Source organism: Candoia aspera, chromosome 2 (genome assembly GCF_035149785.1).
Source record: "Candoia aspera isolate rCanAsp1 chromosome 2, rCanAsp1.hap2, whole genome shotgun sequence".
NCBI lineage: Eukaryota > Metazoa > Chordata > Lepidosauria > Squamata > Boidae > Candoia > Candoia aspera.
In genome coordinates, this window is record NC_086154.1 from 164,468,049 (window position 1) to 164,485,504 (window position 17,456).

The 17,456-nt window shown below is 40.7% G+C and overlaps 1 protein-coding gene across 2 annotated transcripts in view; it reads left to right on the forward strand.

The window, feature by feature from the left end:
* The window catches only part of CLCN1 (chloride voltage-gated channel 1), a 65,435-nt gene extending 56,141 nt beyond the window's left edge, over window positions 1–9,294 (forward strand). For both annotated transcript variants that reach the window (XM_063294717.1, XM_063294716.1), the window contains exons 19-23: window positions 60–148; window positions 2,024–2,062; window positions 4,492–4,596; window positions 6,205–6,291; window positions 8,005–9,294. In XM_063294717.1, coding sequence (XP_063150787.1) covers window positions 60–148; window positions 2,024–2,062; window positions 4,492–4,596; window positions 6,205–6,291; window positions 8,005–8,409 — 725 coding nt within the window. In that variant the 3' untranslated portion in view covers window positions 8,410–9,294. The remainder of the gene's footprint in view (window positions 1–59; window positions 149–2,023; window positions 2,063–4,491; window positions 4,597–6,204; window positions 6,292–8,004) is intronic.
* Window positions 9,295–17,456: the final 8,162 nt, after the last annotated feature.

Genomic DNA, 17,456 nt, shown 5'->3' on the forward strand with positions numbered 1-17,456 from the left:
CCTCTAGACAGCCCTGTGGTCAGCCATATCATTGCTTGCTCTTTTTTCCCTTCTCACAGCCCGGAGACGCTGGCACCTGAGGAGACTGATGGAGCAACTTCTTTGTCTCAGCCAGAGCCCATCGCTTCAGCCAGAAAGTGCCGAGCAGGTTAGCACAAGGAGCTGTCCTATGCCTGAGTGATTTTGGAAAGAGAGGCCTGGTTGCTATCATGCCCCAAGGAAATAGCATTTATGGAGTCGGAAGTTGGAAAGAAATGAAAGAAATTAAATACTTAACTTCTCAAAATGAAGGACCAGATAGCTCAGGAGTGCATGTAGGCACAATCTGCCAGTGAAAGAGAAGTGAATATGTGAGCTCCGTGAGACTTTAATCTCTGCTGTCCTGCACAAACTATGTGGAATGCTGGAATGCTTTTCCTATTGCAGTGCCTTCTGCTCCATTCCTTTGGACAGTGTTTGTGGTCTCAGGCTGGGATAGGAAGGGGAATTGTCTTCCTCCTTTGAAAGGCTTTCCCAGTTAGTTGGGAATTACTCTTGAATCCCAACATTCCAGACAGCCCTTTGCACTGCCACTTTGTCTGGGCTGGCCGGGATGAAGAGGGTAGGCAGGACATCAAAACCTTGTCTAGTCAAAATAAATGGAAATATTATGGTTTTGGACAGGCTGTTTATATCCCAGATAGACCTTGTGATGTGCAACAAGCATACTTCATTATGGTAATTAAATAGGTTAGCTATGCAACATTGACATCCTGTAGTCATCCATCAATGTTTTACCCTTGTCTCTTTTTTCTCTTAATAGGGGTAATCCATTTAGGCAGAAAAACCTAAAATTGCAAGGGAATTTTAGCATCGATCATAGCATTTTGCTGCCACAGGTTTTGGAAGAGGCTCAGATATTCAGAACTGACCTGTCCCTGTTCACTCATCCCTGAACTCTCCTGACATGAGCACAGATGTTTCATACATCTGCATGCATATCTACAGTATTTTTTAAAATGTATTTTTAAGCCAAACTTCCAAACCACTTGAGAGTAGCTTAAGCTTTCCATCTTTTTATTTTTTGAATGGAAAGAATAAGGATCATTTTCTACTACTGTATAAGTATAGAAATTGATGAACCAACTGCAAATTGTTGTTGTTATTATTATTATTATTATTATTTAAAAAATCTTTATGCTTGCACAACAGCACAGATTTTGAGATTGTGAAGGGTGGGGTGGGGATGGCGAAATGCAGAAGCAATTGACATCCTTCTAACAGATAATGTCTAAATGTTGCTGCTAAGGAAAAATTCCTTTGCAGATTAATACAGGTATGCCACCAGCCATCTCATAGATCTAGTTATTAAAGGCTTTCTGCAAATAATAGATTCTTTGCTACAAAACACAAGAATCCCAAAACTGTGACAGGAAGAATGATAAGAGGGTATTTTGGGATTCTGGTCTATTTATTTATTTATAAAAATTACACCTGCATTTGTATGTAACAAAGGTGTGTACGGTACACTCAAAGCATTGTGTTTAGGAAAGTAAATTGGAGGAATGAAAGGAAACAGAAGACGTGGGTTGGACAAGTATTCAGATCCCTGAGTTTATCAGTCTTGATCTGTCCTGTTGTGAGAATGTGATATAGAAAGTTTCTTCACAGTGAAACTCTAAAAAGAATTAAATGGATGCTTCTCTGCATTTCTATAAGCAATTAAATATAGAAAAGCAAAGATATAAAACAAAGGAATACAGTCTGAGATTCACCAGATGTTGCCTTCATATTTGCAGACATGGAGGACAACAGAGTTTGTTTTTGAAACTGTAAACCAAGATGCTCAGAATGCATGACCGTATCATGTGCATTTACGTGCTTTCTTTGCCCATGTGCTCATGGTGCATCTTATAATACATACAGCACTGGATACATCAAAGGTGTTAGGAAAGAAACAACATTTCTCTCCTGAAAATGAGATTTGGATTTAAGCTTTGCTACCTTTCTTCTGATCTTGTAACTGGCTACTTATTCCCTTCAGGAGTCAGCAGAGGCTGAAGACCCAATGAAGCCAGAAGAGGTACGTTTGGAAGCAAAGCAACAGACAGGGCTGATGGGGTTGACATTTTCAGTCAATTTCATGTCAGGAGATTCCATGGAACAGTCATGTGATTATTTTAAAACAATCACAAGATTATTTATCTATTCTCCACCATGAAATGTTACCACTGAAAACTTCTCCTTATTTTCTCTGAGATAACAGTGCTGTTGTATATGTCATGTCAGTATGCTTGGCCCTTCAGAGAACAGCAAACAAGAATATGATACCCTGCAAGAAAAAGTTGAAAGTTAAAGGGGAAGGATGTGTATTACTACACTCTCTAACTCTACATTGGTAAAGCATTGTGTTAGTTATTTTTCCAAAATATATTTGCTATTTAATAGGCATAAGACAAAAAGTACAGTGTAATATCTATCATGTTTATAACCAACATGTGAGCTGAATGACTCATAAACCCAAGAACACGAGGAGTATTAATAAGGCCACATGGTTAGGATACCCAATAGTACTGCAGTTGGAGGTTTTAGTTACTGCTGGGTATATTCACTTTCATCCAGTTTTCTGTCTATGGCGGTACACAGGCTCAGATTTTGGGTACATGTTAATTATCAGCCCTTTCCTGAAAGGTAGGGGACTCCCCAGCAACAATCAGTGGTTTCAGAATGATGAGCATGACCAAGCAAGCAAAGCCTTAGCCCTTTTTGACATGGGTCACATGTGTTGTACCCTGTAACAAGGGTGGGGCTTTGATCACCCAGTCCTGTTTGGAAGCCACTGACCATTGCTGTGCCCCCTTCCTTTCAGTCTCTCCTCCTGATTAGCTGTTGCCTAATCGATTTTACAAGATGATCTTAGCAGCAGAGACTCTTTTAGTCTCTTGTGATCAGTTTCACTCAGCTTGCCTTGGTTGAGCTCAAGAAATGCTAGACAGGATTGTGTTTTTAGCTAGATTACAGGGAAGTGCAAAAACATCCAGCAACAATATGCCACTTCTATACTCTTGGCAAAGTAACTATAACCATGTTGTTACCTGGAGTGAAGCTCCCCTTGAGGGAGTCTTTGCAGGCATTGTACACAACACCTACAGAAATACCTTGCCTTGATTTTCCCGTCTTTGGTCAAGTTATAGGGCTATGTAAAATCTGGGGTGTTTCACTTCTGACGAAACTTCAAATGAAGCAGCCTCTTTGCTGCACTGCGAAGCAACCTGGCTTCCTTGCTTCTAACAGAAAAGAGAAACTACTATGTTGGTTAACTCCAGTCTGCTTTGGAGCTCCTCCCAGTCTTCTTCTGCAGAATTTACACTGGGTCATTTTGGAGAGGGTGGGGGCCTGTGTCAGTCGCCCTCCATGCATTAAGGAGCCTTCTGGCTGGGCTGCTTCAGGGTGCGCTGCTGGATTCACTCTACCACTTGTTAGCTGCTGAACAGCTGGGAGAGTTGACTAGTACTAGAAGGAACTTTTAGACCTCACTGGCCTCACTGAACTGCTTGCCAGCAGTTGGGAATGTGAAAGAATTGCCTACACCAGGGCCACCTAGCTTCAGAGGCCTCTCAGAGCACATCAAGGTACCTTTGGATTGTGTTGCTTCTGGCAGATGCAAAAAAGTCATAGGAAATCCCTCAGCATGTTGAAGATCTCCTAGGCTAGGCAGTTTTGATGAATGCTGCAGATAGTCCCAAAGGCACATGACACTGAAACACTTAGGCCAGCACTGGGAGAGAAGCTGAGTAGAGCCTTCTTCACTTTGCTGGAGTGAATCAGGACATCTCTGCAGCCTCAAATGCTTTGTTGAGGTGAATTTGTGTTGTTTGTCCAGGCCCGCTAAGTAGCACACCCCTTCTCCAAGCAGAGACGCAGCAACTACAGTGAACTTTCTGAAACTTTCTGCAGAAGCAACCATGATTATTGAAAACCATGTGATTAAAGTGGTAATGGAAAACTAGGATTCTGTGAACAAAAGATTTAGGAGAATGGGTTGGAGCACATATCCTTTGCTCTTGAGTGACAGAGCCTGTATAATGTCTGTATAATGAGTGAGAGTCTGTACAATATCCATGTAGATCTTCCCCTGGTTTCTGTAGGGGATGAGCTTTAGCAATGAAAACCAAAGCATTCATGGAAAAAGTGATCTCTGAAAAGGAATGGAAATGGAAAGAAAATGGAAAAGAACGGTAGGAAAAAAAGAGAATAAAAATATGGCGCTTGCTTTAGGAAAGAGGTTGATTTCAGATCTCTGTTAAAAATGGCTTTCTACAAGCAGCAGCTCTGCTTTGGGCTCCAGTCAACCAAGGACATTAGAAGAGGAACTGGACAAGTTAGGCAATGTGCCCAGAATGTCCCAAGACAAGTAAATCATGCTGGCCCATTGGCTAAAGTAGCAGCCTGGGAAAGCGGTTGGCACAAACTACTTCTCTGAACTTGTGAACTCCTTTTTTCCTGTGTCAGATAGAAGTTTGGGAGCAGGAGGAGCTTGAGAAAGAGGTGTGCTTCAGCAGCTGCCGCATAGATCCTTCTCCCTTTCAGCTGGTGGAGAGGACATCGCTGCACAAGGTGGGTGCCTGCATTCACTCTGTTCTTATTCTTTGCTTTCCTTGCTAGCCAATCCTACTCCCATCAAGGCCTGTGCCTTCTCCTGGTGTCATGTCCTTTCTATATTTCTTGGTCTTGAACATATCATGTGATCCTGCCCAAGCTTTAACCTACCAGGTGGAGCAAGGCTCACCATACGTAGTATCGCCTTGACCACTCTTCTCTTGTTTTCCAGTTTCAGGCAAGTAACAGGTACAGAAGTGGGCTGCATCTACAAAATGTACAGGCCTGTTCTGTTTTTTTCAGTTCCCTCTTGCCTCCCCCCCGCCCCCGTCTTTGCCATGCAACCTTGCAAAGCAGACTAATAGCCACAATTTTCAACACAAAATGCAGCTCTAGAATTTGAATGAGAAAAATATTAAAAACAAAGGAAACCTCCCCCCCCATGTGCAATTAAGTTTATTATTTGTTATTAATCCTGCTGGTTCTGTGTCTTGGTACTACCACCCTTAACTTATGCTATTAGCAGAAAATTTCATCTAAGAAAAAGTGGCACTTCTTTAGACAGTCCTGCCTAGTGAAATTATTTCTTTGCAGAGGAAACAGAGGCCACAAACCAGTTGGGCCTACACTTAAATCTTTGCATGGGGAATTTTCCTATTAAAATTGGGGGCAGAAATTGTTGGGAAGGTTGTTCTCAGTACTCTATCCTCAGTGTTGTTCCCACAGATAACTCAAAATGATGTAAGTTAATGACAGTGGGTTTTATGAATCTAATCCATCTGTAAATGTAAGATTGAAGAAAACCTCTATAGAACTGTTATGCTTATCTGTTTAATCAATTCCAAATATTTCAATCTATGTATAAGGTGCCCTTGTTTAATTAAATAGCAAGTTTTTGTTTACTATAAGCACATGTGTGATTAGGAGTGATGGGCTCTACTATAGCACAAAGATCTCCCTTATTTTCCTGCCCTTCAAAGAAGGAAAGCCTTGGTCTCACCTAAGATGATGCCTGCAAGAACATAGGCAAGCCAGGATCCCAAACCTAAAGAGCTCTTTTTCCTTTTACGATGGCTTGTTCAGGTATACAGGGCAACCCAGTTTTACTAAAATGTTAAGTTTTGCCAAAGAGCTTTCTCCTACCTATGACTCTTCTATACTCCTCTGAGTCCAGAAGAGCTTAATTCTGTTTATGTCCCATCTAGATGAACTCACCCTGCTTTTGCTACCCGAAAATACACTTCGCATGCCAGCACACAGTAGAAAGATGGTTTAGTCTGATGGGTCATAGGTTATGCAGGACTGGAAATTAAAAATTAAAACCATCATTTTGTGTGTTTCATTGCTATGTTACTTAGTATCAGTTGACTTGCTGCAATTTATTTTTAATGCCAACAAAGCATTACATTGTGTTAATGGGTAGGTGGACCTCTGCTTCTAACTATTCCAATTTCAGGCATGAAGATTTCATTCTTTGGGTTTGCTCTAGGTTTCCTCGTGCTAATATGGGTAGAAAAAAACCATTTAACCATCTTTAACCTGCTTCAAATTCTCCATGAGTTTGCAATGGTTGGTCTGTTTTCTTCATTTGCTAATACAAACTGTCTTATCTTCTCACTTCTGTAGACACATACCTTGTTCTCGTTGCTGGGACTCAGCCATGCCTATGTAACCAGCATGGGGAAACTAAAAGGTGTGATTGCACTGGAAGAGGTAATTCAGATCATGCCACCTTTGTGTTTTGTCCAGTTGGGTCTTGCTTGAGAGTAAAGAAAAGGTCTTGTGCAGAAGCCAGAATGGAAAAAAGAGATGGTAAAGGGAGTGCTACTCATTGTACACCATTTGCCTCTCACTCTTGCCATTCCTTCTGGAATCCCGGAGGTGCCTCCCCAGTCCACGTTTAGAAAAGATGTTTAAGACCTTTTCTCTTCAATATAGCTTTATAAATGGGTAGCAATTATGCTTCTGTTACTAATATTATTTTACATTTCATGTATTCTTTTAATGATACTTTTCACTTACTTATTTTTTTATTTGTTTTATTCCTTTTTTGGTCATAAGCACATGTTTTGACAGAAACAGGATATAAATCTAATAAATCAGAGATATATAACACAAGACTCTTATAGACTTTAGGTCCAATTCCCAGAGCTTCTCCATACAGTGCCTGCAAAATGTAATTTGTAGTATTTAATTTAATTTTCATTAAATTTACATTGAAATGAAATTATATATTTTTTTATTCTGGCCTTCTCCATTTCTTTTCCAGCCTTACTTAATCTTTGAAGTGTACTCACTTGAAGGCCAAGTGAGCACACTTCAAAAATTAGCAAAATCTGAGAGGAATATCTATATTACAAGAGTATTCCCTCTTTAAACCCCTTTAACTCTGTGAAGAAAAATGATCTTTAGTCTATTTCGACTTTATTGGTTATGCAGCCAATGGGACTGTGGCCTCTTCCAGAAGAGGAGAAATTAGGGTATGGTTGTGGGCTAGAGTTGGTTTTATACATGTTGAACTCCCATGGCTTTGTTTTCCTTCTAAGAATCTTGGAAACTTTTGGTTTGTGATGGTGCTATTTTTTTGGGGTTTTTTGCTATCTCCTATGTAGGAAGGTTGTTCCCCAGGGAGGAGAGAATGACTATTAAGCCACTTACTTCTTTCATGTAGATGAGCTCCTCAGTATTTTCAACAACTTTCCAAATTTCCAGCCAGCACTACTTAAAGACACTTAATGGGGAGGGGGGGGGAACTACTGTACTGTAAAGATAATGATAGTCAGGCATTTCTTTCTCCTTGAGAATTTATGAATTTCTAATTTATGAAGATCTCATTTACTTTTTTTCTCCTTTTACAAAAAATGGCACAGATAGTAAATATTATAGTGGGATTATTTAAGTCCTGTCTGTGTATATGGCAGGACTGAGCAATCTGTGGGCTGCATGACCCCCACCCCCAGTAGCCCATTTGAGGCCTCCAGTGCCCCATATATTTGGATCTTTTTGGATTTTTGATGTTTTAAGAGACAAAATGGGTGCCTTAAGCTCTGCAGAGAGTTAAAGCAGCTAGTGTGACCCATAAGAACCCCCCTTCTCAAAATCTGACGTTTTCTTATAGAAAGTATTAACTCTGACAGATCTTTCCAAATTATGCTTTGTGTACACTGCTGAGATTCATATGGTTGTAGTAGTCTAGAAAATAAAAGAATGTATGTTTTAAATGCAGAAAAGAAAAGGGGATTAAAAGTTTTCTGGCCTTGCCTATTTTGATGACACTGTGATGTGCCTAGGCACACCAAGCAGGGTCCAAAAAAATGTGGTCCTCAGGCTGAAAATGATTGCCTCTTCTGGTCTATAGAAACTATTTTGATGGAGGAGTACCATTGTGCAACTTCCTGGTTAATTCTGTGTCTCTCAAACTCTCAGCTCCAGAAAGCCATTGAGGGTTCTACACGTACTGGGGTCCAACTTCGTCCTCCTCTTGCAAGTTTCCGTGATGCCACTCAGACTTCAGGCAGCAAAGAGCAGACCAACTGGGCTACACAGATGTGGAGCAAAGAGAACAGTGATACAGTCTCTGGGGAATCTGAAGTGGACTCAGGACCAGAGAACTCAGTGGATCCTGGTTCTCCTTTCTCAAAACAATCTCCCCTCCCCAGTCAAAGGAAAGGGAGAGTCTCTGTCTCAGCTGCTGACATGGAATTAGAGGACATAGAAATTTCTGGCCCAGCTGCTGAGAACATCTCAGACACACTCAAGGACCTTAACTTACGCTCCAGAAACCTGGAAGAGGATGATAAGGATAAGGATGATAATGAAGTGCCGGTATAACTGTACCTTGGAAGGAGTTTACGTCATCCGTCAGCACAATCCTCCCACCATACTTGCATTTCCAGGAAAGGCTTGTGACCTGCTTCTCTGGTATTACTGGAAGATAATTCATGCTGGAGAACTTTGGCTATGTGGACTGGCTTTCTTTCTGCCATTTTCAGTGGGATGTGAGAAAGAAATGGGTGGAAGGATCCTGGCTTATATCCTCCAGTTTTGCATCCTTTGATTATGATCTCTGTGTGGGACACTCTGTAGGGCCCCATTGTCTGCAGAGAGATATTCATTGACAAAATTTGCAGTTTTCTTCAGATAAACCTACCACTTACATCATCTGTCAGCATGCCATGGTGTTAGCCCTGCAGGGTAGTCCAGATAGGAAGCACAACCATGAGTACTAGCCCTACCTTTATTGTAAGGTTGCATTAAGAGAATCTTGCAAGACTCAAAGTATTTCTCCCCTCCTTTCCTTTTACTTGTCAGAAAACTAGGGAGGGTCCCTTCTGACATGCTTCCCATGCCCCCTCTCCTTCTGTGGGCCGAGATATCTTTTACACGCCGGTTGTCCAATCTGCAGCTTTCCCTCCTGTCTCCCATGGTCATTCCCACATGCCATCACACATGGTCATCTTCACCCTTTGATGTGTTCTAATCCAAAAAAGGATCAGAGGATTTAGCCCCGGCCCAGTCCAGATGTAGAGAACTCAGCCCAGTTTGTAAACAAAACCAGAATGAGACAAAATGCTTCATATACCTTTTCACCTTTTTGCACTGCCCTTTCCTTCAAAACAAGCTCCAATCTACGCTCCACATGTGACACTGCTTCACACCCCCCCCCCAAATTCTTCTCATCTTGTCATTATAGCCTTAATGTGTGCTTTCTACTAATTTCCAGTGTCATCCTTGTCCTAAAAATCTCCCTTATTTTGAAATGTTCCTCTGATATAGGTTGCTGGGGTTAAAAATACTAGAAACAAGTCTCATTCTTTATTAAGGATATTATGACTGATGAAGAATAAGTAATAGTAAAGCAACTGCTGTTACCCAGGTAGTTCCCAACTTCACCTACACAGACACATTCATAAGCCTTCAATTCTACCCAAAGTGATGCACCTCAGTCAGAACCTGACTGTTTGACTGAAGACTTTGGGGGGAAAAAAAGAGCCAAACCAGAAAAGGAATATCAGTGAAATCATATGAATGCTGACAATCCAAGGGTTCAAGTTAAGGCTGAATAGATATTACTTACCATCTTAAATGTCCTATTATGTTATTGTTATTACTTGAAGGAAATTTCTACAAACGCTGTCTTAAACACAAACACATTTGTGGCCTGGGGTTAAAAACTGACGTGAGAAGAAACTGTTGTGCTGAGAAGCAGCATCAGTAAATGAAAGAGGGGATGGCATTTCTAAGGGTTCATCTGCATTTCTTCTTTGCATAACTTTTTTACCAACACTTACTCTTCCCAAAGGAATCCCTAGGAGGAGGATGGTGCTGAACATTCTGTAAGAAATAACAAACACAACTAAACTTAACGAATGACTGTTAATCCAGTTCAATAATGGATTGGAAGTGTACTCCATACAACCAAAACAGAAAAGCCCTTGTGTAACCTAGCCTCTTGCAAGTATAGTCAGTTCCTGTGGCAGCCATAGCTCTCATACGTTAAGTCTTTTTCTATTCAGTCCTTTGGATCACCAGCCACTCAGTACAGATTACATATTATTTGAACTGGTGCCCCTGAGCAAGATTTGGTCTACCAAATGGAAAAAAGAGTTTTTGGTTTTTCGGTTCAGGTGTGAGGACCCTGGCTTGCCAACATAGTTCACCAGTGTAAAAGAGGTTAAAATTCAGTCCTTGTAAACTCTCTTGCCCTTTTGGACAGAGGATGGGAAATAAGCACGTTGTTCTAAGAAGAACAGTGCCGGGTTAGTGTCAGGTTAAAATCAGAATCATATACAGTATTTAGAAGAAGAGATTGGAAAGAACATTTTTAATATGTATGTCTGGTGGAAGTTTCTTAGACTTGGCAGTGTCACCTGTTGTTTTCACACCAGATTGCCATCATTCACTGAACTTCAATCTTCCATGTAGTTGTTAGTAGATCTGATAAAGGAAATAAGCTGGTAATCCCACCCATGGTGGATTTTACCCTTCTACCTTATATCTGGGAAATACCTTCCCCAGGTTTGTCAAAACCACATAGGACAGGGTTTTTATTGGGAATCATAGTGTCTGGGTGTTTTGAGACAATTTGACAGTCATGTACCAAAGTGCCTACTCAAGACAGATTAATTGCAGATCAGCTTTATCTAATCATTGTTTAATCATTCTTTCAACAAACACACAATTTGTTGGTATATCCATTTTGGTGTTGATTTCTATGAGTTTGTTGCCAGAGAACAGAACTGGCTGTTCAGAATTGTTTAACAATACCCAGAGTTCTGGACAGGCACTTGAAGCCTATCTTTGCCAGCACCTTTCCTTTTTCCATATCTGAGCCAAAATGGATGGGTCTGTGGATGTAAAACATTGATTTTTGATTCTGTCACTCATATTCATCAACACAATAGCCTGCAATATCAAATGAGAATGCAAACAGTACTCTTTCCAGCCAAGCAATAAACAGGGCAAGTTCGGCCAAAAGCACAAAAATTATTAATCCTTTTTTTTTTTTGCCCCACAGCTTCTACTGCTTTTCCCACATCACAAGCTGCGACATATGGGTCTGTACCTATTAATCTACCTAAATAGTCCACTAATTTATGTTTGCCACACTTTTATTGAGGTGATAAATCTTTTGTTTGGCTTACACTGCTTCAGATTGTACCTAGAGGACAGATGCAACAATCATCTGTTAAAAAAAATACACAGAGAAACTAGATGCATTGATGTCATTAGATGTGAAGAAGAGTTTCATTAATATGAAACTGAGGTAGTGCCATCTCCAAAGCTTGCAGAAATTCTAACAGCTTCTCCAGCCTACCATTAATTAGAGAGAGGAAGCAAAGACAAAAACAAGCAACTGCATATGGTATCTGCTCACATTCTTCAGAAATACCAATATTTTGCTTTGCCTAGGGATATTAACATATTCTGAGAATATTCGTATTTTGTTCCAAGATTACAAGTAACAGTCATTACTAAATTCCATCATCTTCTAGCCTGGAAAGACACTGCTTACTCTTCTACTGAAGTAAACTTACCTTGGTGGTCCTTTCTGGACTGGTAAGTAGACTTCAAATAAAGCAGAAAGATGAAACATCCACTCTTTGATTTTATAGATAATCTTAGAAATAACAAGTTATTCTGGAGGCTGATACTTTGTAGCACATCAACTTCGTGCAGATGTGTGCACACAAACTTGTTTCTGGAAAAGAAAGGTCAGATGGGGCAGGGACTATGAGAGCACCGAGAGAGAAGTGTATAGACATACAGTATTGGTTTCTAGACCAAAATTCTGAAGAGAAGCCGTAACTTAAATTATATCTCTATCTGCCAATGGTATTTCTGAGATTTCCCACCATTCATGTCAGCAAGATTTTGCAGTCTTCAGGGGCCTAGATTGTGGCCCAAAGCCTTGTTTTTCTGAGAACTTGCTCTTGATCTATTTACAGGTAGTCCTCATTTAGCAACCACAATTGGGACCAGCAGCTCTGCCATTAAATGAAGCTGTCGCTAAGTGGGAAATCACATGACCGTGCTTTCCTTTTCCCCACTCTCCTGCCCTTTGCAATGCTCATCCCAGCGCTGGAATAATTAGCAAGAAAGAAATTACTGTTTGTATTTACATTCATTAGAGGGGAAGGGATTACAAGAGAGTAAGCAGACACACAACAGAGAATTATAAACATAAAAAGCAATGAGCTGGTGCCAGCAGCTGAGAGCATGCTATGCAAACAGCCCGCTGTATTCTCCATTGTGTGCCTGCTTACTCTCTTGTAATCCCTCCCTCTCCAAGCTACCTGCTCTGCAGGGGGGAATGGGTCAGGCACCAGAGAGATTGCCTACAGAAATTGCTTGTTTTTTTCCTTCACTTTCCTACCCCATTCACTCTTCAAGTGGAAAGCTTGGAGAGGAAAGGATTACAAGAGAGTACGCAGGCACACAACGGGGAATACAGCGGGCTGTTGGAATAGCACGCTCGCCACTGCCAGCGCCATTGCATTGCTTTCAATGTGTATTTCCTGCTGTGTACCTGCTTACTCTCTTGTAATCCCTTCCTCTCCAATCTCCCCACTGTGCAAGTTGGAAAAGAAAAAGAAAAACAACAGGTCAGGCCCAGGACGTGTATTGACTGTGATAGTGATCACGAGACTGAGGGATGCTGCAAAGGTTGTAAATGCAGGTACTGGTTGTGAAGTTATTTTTTAAGCACTGTCGTAACTTCAGATGATCGCTGAACGAAGCAGTCAGCGAGCAAGGCCTATGTGTATTTGCTATTTAATCAAGATGGTCTTTCTTTTGGGGATCATTTTGTTATTTTATAGGCTCCATTTCCTCCTCACCATTTCTTTGTGAACATACTGGGACTGTCTTCTGAGGGGATCAGAGAAAGATGCAAGACTGGCTGTCTGGCTGCTCCAGGCAAGTAACTCTCTAGCCAATGGACTACCTCATAGCAGTAGATCATGCTCCATATTTCATTGGCATTAGGTAGTATCTGAGGAAAATGGGGTAGGGGAGAGAAGCTGTTTTTTCTTCTTACACTGTCACCACTACATTTAAGATTAAGTGACAAACATTAAACCTTGCCATACTTTAAAGGACATACTCACTTGACTAAGGACACTGCCATCATTCAACTCTTTGTAACTAATGCAGAGTTACACCGAAAAGATTGAAACAGGCTTCTCTATAAACATAACTACTGCCAAAAATGGCAGCTATATTTCTATTTCCTTCTGACTCCCTCCATAAAAAAACAATTAAAATTTACTACAGGTTATGGTGACTTTCACTAAGCCAGTGCACAGCAGATGCATTGGATTATAGATCTGTTATCCTGGTCAGAATGGCTTATGGAGATGTGTTAATCGTGACCTGAAGTAAGCTCCATGGTCTAGACCCAGTTTTTCAAACTGTGTCCCATGGAATCCTTGAGAACTTGATGGGGTTTTGTGGGAGACTCGGGGCAAAAAAGGCAGTTCACTCAAATACAGCCAATTTTTCTATCACTGGAGACTTGCCTCTTGATCAGGGGTTCCAGGAAAATTTCTTGCCCTGGAAAAGTTTGAAATTGCCTGCTATAGAGGAGGAGGAGGAGGAGGAGGAGGAGGAGGAGGAGGAGATGCACAGCTGCAATTGTCAGTGACAACTCTGCATTTACAGCAATATTTGGCTACTCTCCAGTCCAAATGTGTGCTGGATACGAACTGTGAGGGCTACTTCTAACCCAGTGGAGAAGAATGGATGCTTTGTCTGTTCATACTGTGATACTTAGCACACGGGAATCTATAGTTTTGGTGTATCTTCAGCCGCAAAATGCAAGTCTTTTCTCTTGTTTAATGCCCTGTTTTACACTCAATCTCCTTTTCTGAGACTGCACAATCGATCTGGAGGAACTTCCCAACAGAAATAAAACACACTTCCACCAACCACAATGGCAAAACCACGTGCTGTTTAATAACATTAACTTGATGAGGTTCTTACATGCCCTTCCAGGCAACACTCTCTTTTCCTCAATGGCTATTAACCATAACCAGGCATGAAACGCCATGTAATTTTTATACCTATAGATATAGTTACACACAGGCACACAGGCACACACACACATATGTGTATGCGTGCACAAAAGATATATGTATATATATTGAGAGAGAGAGAATATATATTCTCGTATGTCACATTATCAAAAACATGCGCAGGATAACCAAAATAAATAAATAAATAAGCAAATATGTTTTGGAGTTGGAAGACCAAAGGCAAATCTGGTTTTGTCTGCTTGAGTGCCCCAGGACTGAAGGAAGTGAGAGGGTTATTTTTGTAAACCCATTTTTTTCTCCTGCTTTTCCTCCCATTCCTTTCCTGAAAAGTCACAATCCTCAGTTAATCCCATCCTCTAAAGATGGGAAGAAAACTATCCCTCCCTTCTTCAGAGATTCAGAATTGGGAAAAGTCTCTCTTTATAAACTTCCCTGCAATGCAAAACCAGCTTAATCTTTTTTTTTTAAAAAAGCCCCAGACCTTTGGTTTCTTTAAACATGCTTCAATTACCCTAGCCACTATTGCTCTCTTTAACACAGCTCCTGTATTTATTGTACCATGTTCTACTCTTAAGCTTTTCTACCACCATGAAGAGCTTTTCCTTTTTTAAAAAAAGTCCCTTCTAGTTGGAAAATTATTTTTTTGAGGCTGACTTCATGCACAGCACCAAATGAACTGGAGAAGTATTTTAAAAATGTGGTATTATATTCAAAAAAATCATTTCTGTCTCTCAGACAACATTTTACAATTGCTAGAAATAACAGTAAATTAACACCCAAACTTGATAATAGCCCATACAGAGTTTGGAACAAAACTTGGACATCTATGGCTATGACATTTAAAGAAAAAGGATTTGTAAGTGCCATACTGAAATATGTACAGTAGTGTAATATCTAAAGAAATACACTACAGGTATGCCTGGACTGGAACATGTGGGAAAAAACTGAGTTAATTAAAATAAACGATTTCATTTAAAATACTCTTTCTGGTTGCTTCACCATTAAGCCTCTCAACTTGAACATGCACCATAACCTTCAGATTATAACTTGGGTTCGCACAACTAGAATACTTCTCTGTTCGGATCATTACCTGTACACAGAAAATGAGCATTAGATGGAAACCTGGCCCAGAATATTTTACCCCTGATCCCACCCCCACTGCTGAGATTTATTTTGCATAGAGGAGCATTCAAGCCTAGGCTTCCCCTACCCCTGGCAATCTAAAATGGTACGGTCTAGATACAGCTTTACTATGTAATGAAATCCAGGCCGGGGGGCTGAGGACAGTTGACAGCATCATCCACAAAACAAGATGGGGATGATTTAAAATGAAAAAGCAGCAACAAGCAGAGCAAATGCAGCTTTTCCACCACTGTTTCAACCATCTCTTCTCCCAGTTATCTTGATTCTTGAGCGGCTGTCCCAAGGAGAAAACTTTCAGCAGAAGCTGCTGAAGATATTTTCCTGCCCAAGGCGAGCCATCAAAATAAAACCTCTCATATATAAAAGAAAACAAATGTTTGTCTAAGAGTTTGTTCCAGAATGAGTCCCTCCAATTCTGTTCTCTTCTGATGGGCAGTAGATAAATACAGGCAGATAAGGACTTTTCACTAGGGGCTATAATGAAATAAGCAAAATCCCTGGCATCAAAACTAATTTGGTGACATTCAAGAACAATCTAAGTCTCTCTTTGCAGCTAAATTATATGCACCTATGTGCCATCTTCTTCTCTATTTGCTAGATGGCTATAACATTCTTAAGTGAAATATGGTTGAGGGATTTATTTCAATCTCCTTGAAAATACCCAAAGAAATAATAAATTGAGTCACTAACCATCTTCTCAGTTGGTTTTTATAGGATAATTTAATTCATAATATAAATGCATGGATCACAGTAGTTCTTCGTAGTGCCCACTTTTCTCTTGTTTTATTCCTGCCCTACGGTGGAATTATCTGTCATTGTCTGGACTGGTCTAAAAGCCAGCGTGGTGTACTGGTTAAGATGCTGGAGGATCAGGTTCCAGCCCATCATCTGTCATAGAAGCTCAGGGGTGACTTGGGCCAGCCACTTTCTCTCAGCCCAACCTACCTTGCAGAGTTTGGGTAGGGAGAAACTGAAGATAAGACTGCTATGTCCACCACCGTGAGTTCCTGAAGGAAAGGGAGGCCTTATGTTGCATAAATGAATAAGTAAATATGGTTGGCACCATAGCACCCCTTATTAATTCTGATTTTACCTCATTTATGTTTTTAGATTGTAATTTAGGTTCTTTATATCTTTATTATTACTTTTACTGTAAACCGCCCAGAGTCCCCCGTTGGGGGAGATGGGCGGTGATATAAATTTAAATAAATTTAAATAAATAAAAATAAATAAAAATAAATAAACAGATTTCTTAGAATGGGGAAATTGCATTTCTTACTCTAAGAAACAATTCATCAGCAACAGAACAACAAAGTACCCTAAAATAGACAGGTATTAGGCAGGGGAGTCCATGGTGGGGGTGGTATGTGTCAAAAAAGTCAAGATGGCAATCATGACCATGTGATTGAAGCCCAGCCCCTTGTATATCGCACACATGTACAAAGAGACAGAACTTCAATATCATGGTCATGATCACCATCTTGAGTGTTTTGACCACCCCTACCCCCTGGATGCCATTGCTTTAGGCCTGCCTAAGAAAGAAAAAATATTGCTTCTCACGCTCATCTTCACTTCAGGCTCTGTGGAGAGGCTGTACACAGGAATGAAGGAAAGAAATACTCAAACAGTGCTCATTTGTGATTTGAACATAGCCCAAATCATCAAGCTGAAACTTTGAATATGTTTCCACAACAGCCAACTAATTTCCTAATTTGTTGGCCTGGCATGAAAATTACCATTTAGCTTTAACTGCCCAAGGAACTAGAGAAATCAAGGGGCTAAGAAGGATGATGGCCTGAGGACCACACTATGGTTTCTGCCCTTCCTAAGGGCTATAGAGGTGCTGGGCATGTGGTCACTGGAGTGGGACTGACATTTTCAGGGGCCATTTCAATGTACTTGGGAGGGTGTTGAAGAGGGTGAAATGTCTCCTTTGCCCCTTAAGACCTTGGAAAGAAGGAGATAAATTAGCCTGATTTGGGTGGGAGGGAATTAAGGGATGTAATGGGGTGATGGCTTTGCTTCTTAAGTCCTCTGAAACATAAAAAAATATTGCCCTTTTCTCATTAATGCTTTCTTCTACAGCAGTGTTTCTCAACCTTGGCAAGTGTACGATGGGTGGACTTCAACTCCCAGAATGCCCCAGCCAGCATGATCTTAAACTCGCCAAGGTTGAGAAACACTGCTCTACAGCCTGGA